This window comes from Meleagris gallopavo, chromosome 6 (assembly GCF_905368555.1).
Source record: "Meleagris gallopavo chromosome 6, MGAL_WU_HG_1.1, whole genome shotgun sequence".
NCBI lineage: Eukaryota > Metazoa > Chordata > Aves > Galliformes > Phasianidae > Meleagris > Meleagris gallopavo.
The window spans coordinates 47159290-47176975 of NC_139409.1; the positions used below are offsets into that span (position 1 = coordinate 47159290).

At 34.8% G+C, this 17686-nt stretch overlaps 1 protein-coding gene across 8 annotated transcripts in view; it reads right to left on the reverse strand.

Annotated features, from left to right (window-relative positions):
- The window catches only part of BBS9 (Bardet-Biedl syndrome 9), a 276456-nt gene that overhangs the window by 205395 nt on the left and 53375 nt on the right, over nt 1-17686 (reverse strand). For 7 of the 8 annotated variants that reach the window (XR_014884013.1, XR_014884014.1, XM_085226611.1 and 4 more), the window contains exons 11-17: nt 16550-16626; nt 13857-13910; nt 11013-11115; nt 10060-10164; nt 7160-7174; nt 2904-3044; nt 948-1043 (exon numbers count right to left, since the gene is read on the reverse strand). Coding sequence is in view for 6 of the 8 variants with exons in the window: in XM_085226611.1 (XP_085082737.1) it covers nt 948-1043; nt 2904-3044; nt 7160-7174; nt 10060-10164; nt 11013-11115; nt 13857-13910; nt 16550-16626 (591 nt within the window). In the remaining 2 variants the exon portion in view is untranslated. The remainder of the gene's footprint in view (nt 1-947; nt 1044-2903; nt 3045-7159; nt 7175-10059; nt 10165-11012; nt 11116-13856; nt 13911-16549; nt 16627-17686) is intronic. The other variant, XM_085226608.1, reaches the window with a different exon arrangement.

Consider the following 17686-nt stretch of genomic DNA (forward strand, 5'->3'; position numbering starts at 1 on the left):
TTTTCATAGAGCATTCAAACAATGTTCCATTTGAACTCCTTGCAACGTGTGGTTGGTATTTTAGCTTTTCAATTTCTCAGTCTGCTGTATTAACTGAAGAATTTCTGCTTTACTGGCACTGAAAGTACTAAACATAACTGAATTGATTTTGTTCCCACACATACAAGGGAGTTTAGCAAGATGAGTAGCAATGCAAGACTGTAACTCTCCAAAATTATGAAAGCTGACTTACTTTAATTTAAAAAGAGCACAAACACAGAGATCATTGAAACATGACTACTTAATTCACTAACTGTCCTGTACACTAGATGCTGCACAAGGTAACAGCATATCTACATGCATCTTCACACATTCCATAAACATGGTAAGAAGTACAGAATCAACATGGTTGAATCCATAGCCCTAAATTTAGCGATTTACGGGTAATTACTGATACAGGCATTTACTTAGAGATGCACCTGAATAGGGTTAGATGCCTAATTAAATCTAGCATTATTGAAAGTCAGTGGACAGTCAGAAATCAGATTTGTAGTCCTTCTTACAAATTCCAGTAGATGACTTCCAAACAGAGATCTTGAAATACATTTGAGGAAAAGAGGTAGGCTTTTTTGTTCGTTTGTTTTTCTACATGATCACAGTGACAGTATTAATTCCTGATTTTAAATATTGCTAAAATAACAACAAAAGAAAAAACAAGTTCTCCAGTGACTGTATAGTATATTCTGAGTATGTTTTTTGCTTCATTTCAAGATTTTGTGACTACATTAGCAATATTATTAGATATTTGACAGGGGATGCCAAGACATGATCAGTGAAAACTTTTAAGTTCCTGTGCAAATAATTAGTCATTTTTGTATGATTCTCAGTTTGCTCACACACTATCCAATTAACTTATTATCTACTATGTTTTACAAGACTACAGACTTCTACATTTTAATAGCACTTACGTGATGTTTTTGAAGCAAGAAGAGTGATTTTTGAACCTGATAAGAACTGAAATCCCAGAGCATTTGCCTGGTCATCCTCAGATGGATCAGCAAAGTCTAGAAGAGAAAAAGAAATCGTTGTCTATAATTTAGCTCCCACATACAACAAACTTCAAGCTGTAGACAGGACCATATCAACCTTTGCCTTTCCTATACTACTCATGCAATCTGAATTGCATGATATTGCTTCCCCCCTGAGAAGTACAGTATATCAGGAGTAGATTACTATATGTTCCCATTGTGTATGTGAAGTTGAGCTACACTCAATTCTTACATGGAATTGCCTAGGCTTGGTAAACAGAAGATAGCTTTCTCAGAGGTTCAGTCTGTGTCATCTAGTAAAAACTGCCTCCTGTACTGGACGCAACACTGCAGGTTGTCTTTTATCAGACACCTAAGCAAAAATTATCATCATGATAATGTTCAAGTACCTTCTGGTTTCATCCCTCAGCAAAGAGGACAACAAGCAGCTAACTTACTAGTATTAGTTACTCAGCAAATCTATGCGTGCCAACATCTCTTTTCAGTGCATTTATTAGACCACAACAAGTTCAAATCTAATATAGAGCATTTTAAGAACTATTCCAAGAAATCTGTCCTACTAACTTCTCCCTAAAAGTAAGATAGAGGAAACAAAAGAGATACCATTTTTACTAAGGAGTACAACAAAATTGTAAAGTTTCTCCAAAGACCATATTATAAACAACTTATAAAGCATAATATGTTTGTATTTATATTTCACCATTTCATCAGACTGCCCTTCTGCTGCCATCAGATGCCAACAAAATGTAACAGACTATTGGCAGAAAGGTTCAGCCCCTCCTGCCATACCACCAACATCCACCTCTGACATCATGGGCCAACACAGCAAAACAGGAGGCACTGCTTTCAGAGCAGACCTTGTACTACATAATCTTTCCAGTAACAGATGCAGCTCCACCTTAAAAACACTGCATTGAAGTTGTTGGCCCACACAGCACTCATCTCATCAGAAAACAGTTCCAGAACCTTTGTCCTCTGAAGTTCAGAACTTTAATCACTGCCAGATTGAACTTATTCACTATCACTTTATAAGCCCTGTTTATTCATTTTCCTTCTTTTTTTTTTTTTTTTTTTGCAAGTGTTTTATTCATCTAAATGAGTAATTCTCTTTTAATTCTCTTCTTCAAATCCCCAGGCAATTCTCATAGCCTTTTCTACACTTTTGAGTTTTAATTCACTTTCAGTATCAGCAACCAGAATCCAGTACTGTATGCCGGCACATAATAACTTACTTGTTTCCATCCTGGAACCATTTTGTCTAATCCATCCTAACTTCCTACTGGTTCACTTATACTCATACAACATTTTACCACAGAATATTCTTGTGATAACTTCCACCTTTTCTATCTCTTCCAAATCATGAGCACATAACTACAGCAGAATATTTTTTTTTTATAATACTCATTCATATTATTTAATTCATATTTTACTAGTCCTATACATCACCTAATTCCCTCTATTACCATATTACTCTTGCAAATATTTCTCCAAAGCCACTGTACTAATTTATGACATGCTCTGCCCTGTTTCTTCTTCGTATCTCATGACCACCCACATAACCACCCAAAAATGAATGCCCACATTCTCTCCATTAAAACACCACTGTTGCATTTTGTATCAAATTATTTTCTGGATACATACAAAGTAGATCTTGGTTCACATTCCCTGCATACAAAAATCTTCAGATTTTAATCAAAACCAGATATACTAGACAAGGTTGATTGCCTATTTTTAAATGTTATTCCATCATTTTTTTCAATATGTACCTTTTAAACATTCTCATGTTAGTTTTGTTAATTATTTCATAATTTTTGCAAACAATTCCTGTCTGAGTTTCTAATACATCTCCTGTCAGAGGCATATTTTAAAACCTACCTGGAAAAATGGTGAGAAAACTGATGGGAGGCTTATTGGTATCAATAGTTAGCTTGTGGTTTGCTGATTTTGAAGGTTGAGCTGGAAAGCAAACTAATCGCAAAGGCAGCTTGAATTTACACTGGGCAAATTTCGGTATCCCTAAAGTGGAAGAACATACAGAATCATCTTTCTTACCCATATTCTGAATAAAAGATATTTTATGCTGCTGTCTGGAAGGAATTAAGAGGTATTTATAATGCAATTAAAGAATATCCTATAACAAAACCTACAATTTTTTTTTTTTAATTAACACTCCATGTACAACAACTTTAAACTTGAACACCTTATTCACCTTTCAAAGCGAGTATTTATAAGTAAATGGGAGGCAAACATTATTACCCAAATCCACTGCATACCTGCATTCACACCAATTAACATGAAGTAAAGATTGGTAACAGTTTATTTAAACTCTTTAAACAAACAATTCCATTTCAATACATGAGACAGCTGCACGATTGTCCCTGATGCTTTGAACACCAAATTGAAATAAGTATTTTTATCAGGAACATTCCCAAACTACCTCCCTTATAAGAACAAACAGTCTTATTTTTTGTTATTTTTATACAAAAACTGTATCCATTCTTCACCAAAAAGCATCACAAGTTGTTTGTATATGACAATCTTTCTGACAAACAAGACAGAGGTGCAAACATATAACTTAAAAATCTCTATCCAAATTATGGACAGAACAAATTAATGACCTTCAAACTAGAATTAGAAATCTCAATTGCCTACCTCTGTATACCTCTCCACATTTTCTAATTTAAATCAACGCCTCCAAATATTTTTTTGGATATAACTTCCAATTTTGTTGTTTTTTTTTGTTTATTTTTTGAATCAGAATATTCACTTATGACCATTTTGATAATAATACACTTCAATAATAGGATCAATAATAACAAAAGCATATTAAGGGGAGTCCAACTCCATTTAGCAGCCTTCATGGCATCAATGCAAAATCCCAGAACTGCTATAATGTACCTCTTTCTCACACGAGACTCAACTACAAAATAATAGATTTGGATTTAATGAATGCTCCTAAGCAATCTGGTTAGCCCCTAATTGCTTCAATATTGAGTTTTTATTCATTACAGTACATTAAATGTCATCATTCGACTCGTAATTTTATCAGAATGGTGCAAGAGAAAAGAGGACGTTTTCACACTAACAAAAACATTAATTAGAATGAGTGAGATTTGCACAGATCTAAGCATTATCTAAACTGGTTGGCATGTCAGATGATACACAGTATGTTCTAGGTGAAAGATGAAAATGCTGGGGGCCATGAAATACAGACTGCTTGCTCTTCTGGACAGTCAGTCTGTATGGCTTTTTTAAGCGGGACTTCTTTGATGAAGCAGCTAATTAGCATTGTTTTGTGCAGGTACAGATATCATTATAGAGACCTTACTGAGAATAGCATTAACATCATAATAATAATCACTCACTATTTCCCAAAAATATGAAATTCAAATACTCCAACAGAAATCAACAAAGAACAGGTTTAACAATAGCGTATTAACTTACTGTCATGGATCATACCAGGGCAGAAAAGTCATGAAACCAAAAGCTACACAGGCTGTCAGTCACGTAAGCTGAGAAGTCTAATATACAAACATAGCTCAGCTGTTCAACCAACATCTACAGCAACATTTTTTGTTAACATTTGGTTTGTTTGCTACTTCACAGATCTCTTGCGAAGAAAAATTACTGCAAGGATTTGTCTTGGGGGAAGAGAGGTTGTTACCAGAAAGCTGAGATTCACCCTGCTGGTTGTCAGTTCCTAGTTCATTAGCTCTTTTGGTCGGCTAATAACACAACCAAGTAGCTATTCAGCAGAAACTTATTAAAAAAAAAATCAGTGTAGAAACAGAAACAGCAGAAAACTCAACACAGGTCCCAAAATTAGAATGCCCCTAGGTTCCAAGGGAAATTCCTGAAAATAAATCCATGACCTTTCAGAATGATTCATTCAAATCATATCTTCACAGTCAGATAGAAAAAATAATTAAAATATTTTCTTGATGAAAACATTATATAAACATCTTAGAAACATCTTACTATTAAGCTTAGGGAATACTGTCAACAGGAAAAATTTAGTAACAAAACTAGCCAAAAGAATTTTGAAATGGTTTTGTATTTTAGTAGATTATGTTCTTCTTACTTCAATGCAACTTCTAGATAGCCTGTTACAAGTCTGCCTATCTGAAATATTGAAAGTTTATTCAATAATACAGAGAAAATTCAGATGGAAACTAAATCACATGGTATCTAGCTATGGAGTTTTCTAGTTGATGAGTCCATATCATCCATAAAAACCCATATACATAAGAAACCAAAACAAAAACCTACAGCAAAATTTATCACCACAGTGAAAAGTTCTTATTGAAGTATTCAATTGAAATACAATGATTTTTAGGACTGCTAGAGTAATTTTAAGTGGCAGTAGAAATAATCAAAATGGCAACAATGAGTGGAAAACAGCTTCCTCAGTTGTTTGATATTATCTCTAGTGATGGATTTCCCTTCATTCAGAGTTGGGATACATTTAATGATATACAATTCTAGTACTGTATTAACAAAAAAGAAAAAACTTGAAAATATATATTTTTTTCTTGGATTTCCACTGCCATATACAGAAGTTAAACTGAAAAGCAACAGAAATTTTATAAAAGGTTACCTCATAACAATAGTATTATTTGAATTAACTCATACTATGCACTTACAATCAAAACAGTTACATAACACCATAGTTAAAATTTCATTTTCAAACAACTTCTTTATCCAATTTTAATCATGTCAACAACATAACATCTGATGCACATTGTAAAAAGAAAAGAATTCAAGTACAGATCTCCAATTTAGGATGTTAAATCTGCAGAAAATCTGCCTTTTCTGATACTGACAAAATGAATTTAACCAGTCCAGTGCACCTCACAATAAACTAAACAGATTTTTCCAGGGAGATTCACTGTGCTCCACAGTATTCCCTTCAGCATCAGCAAGTTTTCATATGGAGAAAAAATTTCTTAAAAGAAAGAATCTTCAGTTTCAGAAAATAACCTTTCCTTTCGGATTACACACACATTTTAAATATTTTATTCACTTAATTTTTACAGTGTTTTTTAAAATTACTTAAGAGAATAAAACCTGCCTTAGGGATGTAGCTATTTTTCCAAAAAAAAAAAAAGAAAAAAAATTTACTGAGATGGTTCAAGAACCCATTTCTGTTAGAACACCTGAAATACACAGAAACCAGAAGAGGAAGAGAACTGTTAACAGTTATCTACTTTTCCACTTCTCTTGACATGCTCATTGGAACACCAATATTGAAAGACAAAACTTAAACACATAAACATCTTAGCATTCTTATTTTTAGGAGAAAACTGCAAACTGAAGAAATAGTCTAAAACCACGACAAACAACTTAATTTTCCCTCAAACATGGGTGAATTTGTATTTAATACGTATGTGCCTTTTTTAAGTTAGTAAGCACCCTTACCTACCCAATACATGCACACAACTACACTGCACCTTTCCCTCTTTTTAGCCCATTTATATGTAAAGCACCTTTCAGGTCCTGCTCTGTCTTTTAACTGAACCTTTTGTAAATACCATATCTACCAGAATGACAGTTAAGTTCTGCACTGATTGTGCCAGTTGTAAAGTTGCTTTGTAGCCTTGAAAAAGACAATTCCAAAAGGAACTGGAATGAATGGATGTTAGTGACATCACTCTCAGAGCTATTCTGTCCAAACAGCATAGAGTTAGCTACAAAACCTTAATGGCTGTTTCAGTTGCAGGAAAAAAAACGAAAAACCACAGCTGTGATTTTGCTACCCAATGAATTCTTAGTGAAGGTTGAATAGATAGCTAGAAATACAATAACAAAGGAGCATACGATTGTGTTTTCCATCTCAATGCACGAGATATTTAGTATATTGTAGAATTTCTATATGATATATGTTAAGGTGTGACATACTTCAGCAAACGTTTTTACTAGTTTCTGTTCTCCCATGAATATTTTTTTCTTATTTCTAAGCCTCATTTACTTTCAAATTTCTCAGATATTCACACTTCTGTAGCACAGCTATCCAAGGCAAGAAGAAAGCTTAAAGAAATAATAGGTGATGTAATAGCTCACTTCCAGATCTGCTTTAGTCAGTATATGCTCACTCATGAGACCATTCACGTCTGATTTTTCCATTCACTTACCTTCAGGATTGAGCTCTACCGTATAACCAGCAATAGCACAAAAGGGAAGGAAAAAAAAAAAAAAGATAAAAACATAAGATGCTACTCTAATAAGAAAGAAAAGAAAATGTAGTAACAGGTTTAAAAGAAATGACTGTTAAGTAGACAATGCATAAAAACCTAGTATGAGCCAAAAGAAAACAGACATGAGACCACATTCATCAATAGCACAGTTCAGTCCAACTCCGTGACTCATATTAACATTCAGCTGTATGAATCCCACAGAGATGCACTGAAGACTGATTTGGCCACAAATATGAAATGTTAAAGAAGAAGAAGGTCTGTATTTAGATAAAATAAAGTCACAAAGGCACTCAATTTTTGTGTACCAGTATATTACTTAAGGATTTATTTGCCTTGTACGAGCAGAATCTGCTTTTTTATGTAATTAAACAGAAAAATTTCAGCTTAATAATTTAAATGAATATGCAAAATTTTAGTAAGATCTTAATGTTTATGCTCTTTTATTTAGAGGTTTTGTAAATTCTATAACTAATTTTTTTTTTGTATTATTATTAATTTTCTTCACTGATTTTGTTAGATATCATGTTTTCTGGGGATTTTTTTTTTTTTTTAACTGTATGTAAGCAATCAAACATATTCAAGATAGGTTTCTTTACCTTCCTACACGCAAAATTCAACCTAATAACTAAAATACAAGAGGTGTAACTAATATCATCTGAATTAAATAATAACACATCCATCTGGCAATATGAAAAAACACTTAAATTTGATATTCTCATCTTGTAAAGCAAAATCACAGGCACAAAACCAGCAAAACACAAAGCATGCTTTCAGAATCAGAGGATCCAAGATGCTCAAGAGAATACTATCTATATAGTCATCGCTGTCTAAAGCCATATCACTTTAAATTGGACACTTATGAAGTTACAGCAAGTCATTCACAAGGCATAAGCAGTCTGAGAGTCACAAAACAGGAGGACTGAAGTAGTACAAGCCATTTGTGTAGACTTTTAAGAAAAAAGGAGGAATATCCTTTTCCTTCCATCCTCTGCCCATACCTTCAAGCCTAGTCTAACAAGGGCAAGATTAAGTTCTTAAAAACTACGAGCTTCAGTTTTGTCTAGAAGTACATAAAGTTGACACACCATGTAGACTATTGTCATAAATACCATCTTTCAAGTGAGAAGTGATGCTTAAATATAAGAACATACATAGGATAATGTGCATTTCTTTGATGCTAGCTCACTCTGTATTACCCTCCCCATAGCACTGTCACAGCTCTGTGTGCACGCAAGGAGCCAAATCAGCAAATCTGGCTGAGTAATAACTTCTGATTGTAGGAGCACAACAAGGGAGGAGGTGCGGGTGCAAAGCCAAGCAGTGAGAAGTGAAGAAAGAACAGATTGCTTCAACTGGGCTATGCTGCGTTTAACGTAACTTGGAAGCCCTACATAAATAGAGCTCTTCATGTAGCCTAACACATATTCCTGAGGCTGTGTGTAGCAAACTAAGTAAACTAGTCTTCAGTTATGGATAGCAGGGCAAATTTACATATTCTAATATTATAGTCACTAGGGCATTATAAAATAGAATGACTTAACTTCTATTCTTTCGGGTCACTTTATTTGTTTAGAATGAATACGTTAAGCTGTTGTTAAAAGGGAAGTGAGGAATAATCACTCCCAATGCTTATTTTCTTCCTCTGTAGGGAGGCAGTTATTGTCGCAGTTGCTGGCAGCCCCAGAAGGCTGAATAGCCATAAAGATGTAATTAACTTCTCACTCCAAGAGGTGGTCCCTTAAAGAGCAGAACAGAAATTGATTGGCAGAGGGAAAGCTGGTACAGCTGCTTCCCAAGCCGTAAGATAATGATTTTACTGTTCACATAACCTGATGATGCTACAAAAAAATTAAATAAAAAAAGCAAGACAAGATTTGGATATACATTATTACACAGAACCACAAAATTGCAGATTTTGGAAGGAACCTCTGGAGATCAAGTCCAACCTTCTGCTAAAGCAGGTTCTCTACAGCAGGTCACACAGGAAAGCATCCAGGCAGGTCTTCAACATCTCTAGAGAAGGAGACTGTACATCCTCTCTGAGCTGCCTGTTCTAGCGCTCTGTCAAATCCCCCAAAGAAAAAATTTCTTCCTCATGTTTGTATGGAACCTCCTGTGCTCCAGTTTGTGCCTACTGCCCTTTGCCCTGTCGCTGCACATCACTGAAAAGAGCTTGGCCACATCAACCTGACTCCCACACTTCTGATATTTATTAACAGTGATGAGTTCCCCCTCCCCCAGTCAGTCTTCTCCAGGCTCAACAGTCCCAGGTCTCTCAGCTTCTCCTCCTACAGGAGATGCTCTGAGCCCCTAAATATCATTGTGGCCTTTCACTAGATTCTCTCTGGAAGTTCCCTGTCTTTCTTGAACTCAGGGGCTGAGAACTGGACAGAATATTCCAGATGTGGCCTCACTAGAGCAGAGTAGAGGGGGACATCTCCTTATTTGACCTGATGGCCACAGTCTTTTTAATGCACCCCAGTATACCACTGGATATTTTGGCCACAAGGGCATACCGCTGACTCACATTCACCGGAATCCCTTAAGTCCTTCTGCAGAGCCCCTTTTCCAGCAGGTCAGCCCCTCCTGTACTGATGCATGTGGCTATTCCTTCCCAGGTGCAGCGCTCTATACATCCTCTTGTTGAAGCTCATAAGGTTCCTCTATGCCCAACTCACCAACTCACTCTGTCTAGGTCTTGTTGACTGGTAGCAGAGCCATCTGCTCTATAATTATTTCTTCCATTACTATCTGTCTTTAAAGTTTTTCAAAACAAAGCTCACAAAAACATGTAAAGAAAAGACCTTAAAAAAATTTTGTTATCTTCAAAGCCTTACCTGTTGGTGTATTACATGAAAACACACAATTTCCTTCTAGTTCTGATGGAGGAAAATTTCCCTTCAAGAAGACAGACAGGACCACAGTTTCAGATGATCCTGGATCTAAAAAACAAACAAACAATTAAATCAAATAATAGGAGCATTCACACGAAAGCAATACAATTTCCATTTCCAGGAAGTTTCCAGGAAATACTTCATAAAATTAGGATAGTTGTTTCCATTCATTTATCTTTATCCCTTAACTACGTACAATCTTGTCAGAAAACTCCAAAGCAAATGTTATTTTATATGGCAATCTTAATATCCTCCAAAGTAATAAGCCCTTTGTTCTCGTCACATGTTTAGGAAAAATAAGAACTGTCCCTTCAGATTAGAACAAGTCAGTAAAGCCCTCTTTCAATAGGAACCAGTAATCCACATTTCAATCCAAAACTGGTCCCAACTGAGGCAACAGGACACACTTTTTTGTTCCTCAGCTCCATTCACAATCTGCAATCTTATTGGAAGAATCACCAAAAGTTATTAAGTTCTAACATGTTAGGCTAGCAAACAGGTCAAGTTTTCTGTCTCTGCTTTTAGCTCACCAATGCCATTCTACACAGACAGAAGTGCCACCAAAAAAAAACAAACAAACAAAAAGCCCCCATAAACAGACCAGACAATCAATTGATTTTTCCATCTCCATCATTGAATTGTCACCCTGCCTCTTCTCACCTGCCACATGTCATACTGTAATCATGGAAGCAACTCCACTCCTATACACTTTTTTTGTTGTTGTTATTTTCCACAGCTGGAAGAAAGATGCTGCAGAGTGCACATAAGGCATATTTGTAACTACTTGCATTGCATATCAGCAATGATTCTCTTGATGGAGGCTCAACTACACCTTACAAACACCCTCAGAAAAAGGAATATGATACCATAGTTTTAAAAGTATTACAATAACTTACCTAAATCATTAAAGGTGAACTGGTCACAGGTCACTGCTAATGGAGCTTGGACACACACTGCCAGGTATGGTTTCTGCGCAGTCACTTTGCTCTGCATTGTTACCTAGAGCAATTGAAATACAGAATTATTTAAATCAAACAACAAACTGATTTCTATAGCAGAAAACTAACATAACCACGCAACCAGCAAAAAGACCATAAAACCCTGCAATGACCACTGCAGCAATGTTTAAGAACTGCAAGTTTCAACCACAAAAACAATTTTTACAGTTCTTATTTACTCACAAAATTGAAAAGTAAGAATTAAAAAATGTAGCAAAAAAAAAAAGAGGTGATTTCTCACATTCTTTGTAACTTTAACAAAGACCATCTAATGACAAATTCCTACTTAAGATATGTTAACATTTTGCAAATGTCATTTACTTTTATTTTAATGTAAAGAAAAATAAAATATTGTTTCTTTTAGATAATTAAAGCAAAAATATATATAAATATATAAACATATAAATATATATATATATTTATATATGTAAATAAATAAATAAATAAACAAAAGCAAAGCTAACCTAAGAAATTATTCCCTCTAACTACTGAACAATTAATGGCTTTCTGAATAATTTCAGAATTAAGTTCTATTCAATCTTGTACTATAAACAAATTTTACAACTTATTATACAGTATGCCTAGCACACCTAAATCTTTAGATTACAAGAGGTGGCCTAACTACACAGCTGGAGTGGCACTGGGTGTTTCTACTGTTAAGAGAGAGAACTGGTTACAAACTGAATGGTTATCAAAAGATTACCTGTTAGTGGGTCTAAAACAAAAAGTACAGTGGTGACCTACATCTAAACATGGTCTGTACATATATGATCTGCTATTTATTATCATTTGTTTTGTATTTCTGGTCTATGCATTAACTCACTACAGGCAGGTCAAATCAGTTTAGGAAAATACTCTTAAAGTTATAAAACAATTGAAGTGTTACGAAGTTGGAGTACTTTAAAGGAATGAACAGTAACATCTAATTTGACTTAACAGCAATAAGTTTGAGCTACAGACTCAGGCCCTCAGGTCATCCATGGTTTCTTATGGCAGCAAATAAAACTAGGAAGGATCACTGTGGATGGAGCTCTGTACATACGTCAGGTAAATAGCTCCATTTTCTGAAAACAGAACTTTCATAAAAGAAACAGTGAAGAAGAAATCAAGAGACTTAGCTAAATTCACTAAGTACAAAATACATAAGACTGCACATCTCAGAAAATTTTTGATTAAGACAGTGACATTTGAAGTTGCTACAAAACTTTCAGTGCATTACTTTAAAAACAAAATAATGCTCTTCACAAATTGCTTTTGGAGATTATCTGCTCTGTGCCTCAGCCCCAAAAGAGGGGCATACAGTTTTAAAAACCCATTCTTGCCCTCAGCTCAGAACTGTTTCAGGTACAATGTAATTCAGTGAATGCAGCTGTGTAAACCCACTTGGGTTACCTCTAAGCCAACCAGCTGGGCACTGCCAGATCTGCTGACTGCAACCACAAAAAATTCAGTGCAAGCTAATTGTCTGACTATTTATCAACTTTCTAAAGCAGCTACTATACCCTAATTGGTCATTTCAAATGTAATTTAGGCAAACCTACACATTTTCCAGAGGGAGCACCAAGCGTAATTCATAGGGTTACTTTATAAAGTCAGATCTTCAACCACCTCTCTACAGCATGAAAGGGCTATAAACCACATAGAGTTGCCAACATACTTCATGCTGTGACCCTCTGTCTGACTACATCTTTCCTACCCAAATCCCAATCCTCCAAACAAGTCAAGGCATTCAATTACAGTTCAAGAACCTGCTCAATACTGCTTGGCTTTCAGCTGCACATAGGAGTCTGAAATGAAACAAATCCCTTCTTACTGCAAATTTTGTCAGAAGCACCAAGTTTTGTTAAAAATTTCCTGAAGGAGCTGTAGTTTGGGGTTTGATGAATTCATACTTCTCTGAAGTCTATTTACATCATGTATTTTAAGGTAGCCCCATATTCACAAACAGCCTAATCAGCTGCCAAATACTATCAGGTTGAACTCTTGAGGTTTCATAGTCACAGACTTGACCAGGATTAAGGTTTTGTCCTCCCTCATTTTGTCACTTGAAAAGGTAGAGAAAGATGCTGGGCTAAGTACAAGTAAGCTACATTAATGTAAGGAAGTTCTCTTCAATTACTAGCTCTGTCAAGCTCTAAATTTTTCAGAAACTTCTCAAAAACAAAGCCCCAGTTTTCCTCCACTGGTAGTCCTAGAAAAGATTCTCAAACTCAAAAAATAAAATTATCCTATACAATACACTTCCTTTATAACCAGAGGTAACAGTTCTCAGGGAGGATTGCAATGATGTCAATTTTCAGATTAGATTTTCCTGGCTTTTTTTTTTGCACTAACAAAATTTGTGAAATTGTTTTTACAAGAGAAAGTGATTTCTTGCTTATTAACAACTAAAAAGGCAGCTGAAGGTAACAATCCTTGTGTTTTGAGTAAATAAATATTTATCTGCTCTGAGAAGTGTTGGAAAAATATTCTTATTACTTCAAAAACAACTTCCCTCCACCCTTTTTAGTTATTTGTTTTTGTGGTATCTTCTTGATAAATCTATCCAAATTCCAAACATTCTAACTTCAACAGAAGTCTTGCGAGATAAATACTTGTCATGTGAAGGAAAAGAGAAATAAGTATACAGAAGCAGTTCCAATTCTACTCATTTTCGTAATTTAAATGAAGTACACAGAAAACACTCCAAGTTTTACAAGATTTGCCACTATTATTCACTATGGTTTGAGTTAGGCACAGTACCTTTACTGTGACTGATGGTACTACCTCTGCTTTTATTTCACTGTCAATGGCTTGCTGTGAAGAAAAAGATGAAAACAGAAATTCAGTATTATGCATGAATGAGTGAACACAATAAATGTAATATTGCTTTCCTATCATCAGCACAGCAAACAAGGAAATAGCTGTAAAGGACTTATCATTCTGACGACAGACTAAAATACACAACATACATTTCTGAGCTCCTGAAAACGTAAAGCCTGTTCGAAATTGCCAGCAAAAAGGATAGAAATAGCTCATGAATATTGTTTATATAAGGAACTAATACAGTATGATGTGTATATGAATATTTGAACTGTTTTGCTTGGCACATTTCCTTTTTCTGTATATTTATTTAAATTTTGGAAATTCCTCCTGTTACTTACTAGGGAAAGGTGACTTCCAATCTACCAATGGCCAAATCTTAGCACGTACTATAAAATCACAGCACACAGCATGCAATCTTATAAACCATAAATATATTTTGAACTTCAAAAGAAACTACGGCAGGCATTTTGTTACTCATGCTTATTTCTATTTCATTAGGTAATTTCATCTAATGCAAAATTCATCTTGGCACTGTAGTCTGTTTTAATATCTCGTTTTATGCACAGATTTAATTTTGGAACAGGGTCGTGTCAACAGTTTAAGAAGTTTTCCTACTTGTCTACACTAGTTTGTTTTAAAGAAATACCTAATTTCTGCTGTAATACTGAATTCCCAGCACAAATTCACTCTTATGATGGAAGCAATGTTTTCAAAATAATAATGATAATAAATCTTGTGTCGTTTATCTATTCTTTTCCACCTCAACATGACAATATAAGGTTCACATATGCAAAGTTATTAAGAAGTCAGGAAGGTGGTAGGTTCCCTCTGGGTTCTAGAAGCAGGACTTTCATTTGTGCATTGTATACTTTTCCTCATTGTAAAAACACAGTGACTTTCATATTGGATTAGACAACTGGCTTGTCAAGCAAACCATCTCTGACTACTGTTAAGTGGCTGATCCTGAAACAATAGCATGGATGCAAAGAGACTGATCCTTGCCTTGGCATACCATACTCATACCATACCATAATCAGCTGGGACTTCCTGAATCAGAGGCTGCACTTAGGAGATGGCATTAAATACTCTTTGCTCCTACTACACATCACAGTTTATATCTCCTCACACAAGAAGAAATAGTGTTTGCAAACCTGTAGAAGCTCTAAAATGGTTCACATTTGCTTTTACTCATCCTTGTCTGTGATAAGTCTTAGAATATTTTTTCCTTCCTAGATGGATACTGAAGGAACATCCAAGAAACTCTTCCCTTTGGGAAGCTAAGACATAATAAAGACTAAAGGTTGTAGTTCATTCAGTATATTGAGTTACTTATATCCAAAGCAGACCACTTGCATCTGGAAGGTTGGGCAAATGAGTACAACATTAGAGCATTTTGCAGGCCCAACAATTTTAAGTGTTCTGAAGAGATTATGACAGTAGCCAAGATCATGTCACTCTGTCCCTTTTTCTCACCAGCTAATCTTTTCCACAGGCAAGTGCTGGGCCATATTATAAAGAGGTCTATCAAATAATAGCAACAGCAGCAGTAGTAATAGTAATAGACTTTAAATAAAGGTATCAAATAGACTTTCAAAAGTATTAAAAAGCAGTTCCCTGTGTATTTTTAAAATGGTAGATAGTCATGAAAATCGTTTCTGCAGAAATCAGTGGCTAGAAATGATTAGTTACATATGTTACAGTGCAGTGATCATGTCCTGAAAGGCTCACATAAAAAACTTTAACCAACAATATAAACTCCCCTAAATTTGGATTTGAACTGGTTTTCAGAAATTATATTTGCATATAAGATCAATAAACTCTAGCTAGGCTGCTACACCAGAGGATATTGAATAATACTTTTGCTTAGCCAAAATTGAATTGGAAAGGTCACTAACTAAAAGATAACGTAATTTTAATTACTTAAGTTAAAATGATCAGGAAGAAAATTTCTGAAAGACAACTGGATGCTATGCAGAAGCTCAGTTCCAAACATAAACGAATAAATAGTAATCACTATTTCAGATGTTTCAGCTACGTTTAAAAAGATACAAAGCTTACGCTATATCACAAGCTGTGAAACAGGCCAGAAACAAGTGCAGAAGACATTACCTCAAATAGCAAGTATGAGTGCAAACAGTCTTAAAAACTGTTTATACAAAAATGAAGAAATATACCATGTGCATTGCAAGTTATTATATCTATAAACACGATGGCTATGATATACACAATTCTACTACAAAAATACCTCACATTTCATTGCTGTTTTCAAACCTAAGATGTGGAAGTATACAACGTACATCCACTTACCCACAGACAGCCATGAACTATAATAACCTAGTATTGCACATTATTTTAAGTATCTAATGTGCTACATAAATAATATCTATAGTTATTGACTTAGTTTCTAGTTCTCTCACCCAATGTTCTGATTTGTTAAAGATGGAGGAAAATTTGACTGAACTCCACAGCATTAGAAAGTTGTCTCTAAACATTTGCTGTAAAGCAAAGTTATCATCCATTACCGGCACATTTGTAAGATAAAGAGAAGCATGTCAGGTAGCATTGCTTGTAAATAGAAGCAAAAAGGGCTCTCAATAATGGGTTGTCAATTATTTTATCCATGTACATACAGACTCCACATCCAAGTCCGGTGAAACTTCTGCAGTGACAATTAGATCTCTGTGTTTTTCAGACTGGGGCAAAATATCTGAAAGAAAACAAGAGAAAAAAAAAAAATCAATAAACTCTCTTTTGACAAATTCTCACCTCCATTTATAAAAGCACTATCAACAATGTCTGGAGTTTTCTGAACAAAGGAAGTTTCAGATTGTTTGTTTGTTTTAAGATTTCTATAGACAGCCTAAGCCTGGACTCCATTCTGGATTTCTGATTTACAGAAAGAAAAAAAAAAAAGATTTAAATGCACTCTATGACAGGATTTTACATATGCTATCCATGATCTTCAACGGTCCCAAGAAAACTATAAGTCTTTGGTTTTGCTTAAGTTTGTTTGTTTTGTGTTTTTGTTTTTTTTTTTTTTTAACTTTTTTCCACAGTTCTATATAACAGTACACCTATAATAAAGTACCCTGTCCCCAAAATACACACGTCTCTCATATGATACAATTTGATCTAAATAATTTCACGATGAAAAAGCTTGGCAGAAACCCTCTGTCCGATAGCATAGTGTCACTAAAACCAATTTCAGAAATTCCTTTGCATAAAAAAAGTTTACCAAAATTTTTATGTTATATGGAGCTGGTTTACAGTATGTTACCTGATTCATTTGAAGAATGTTAACACATAAGAACTCTACAAACTCATTTATATCCACAATGTAAAAACACACATGAAAAATTTTGTAAGAATTACAAGTAAGGCATTTATATAATGCAAAAAGTTACACACAATTTTTAAGTGGGTAAAGGGAGAAAGGAGAAAAAGGGAGGGAGAAAGGGCCAGCTCTAAGGTATTTGTGTCTTCCCGGAATATACTTTTATCTCTCAAAACTAATGTGTTGGAAAAACAAAAAATCCAAACAGGAAATTCATATTCCCGGGAAAACAAACAAACAAACAGCAGGAAAACTTGATGCAAAGGGGAAAGTAACGTATTAATTGCATAAGTAAGCACATGAGCACATTCAGAAAGCTGCAAGAATTTTATTATAAGTAGGGTCCCAAAAATGACTCACAGCTAGTGGGTCATAATGGCATCTTATGTCTCTTTCTAACAGGAGAGTCAAGGGAAAAAACTCTATTGAGAAA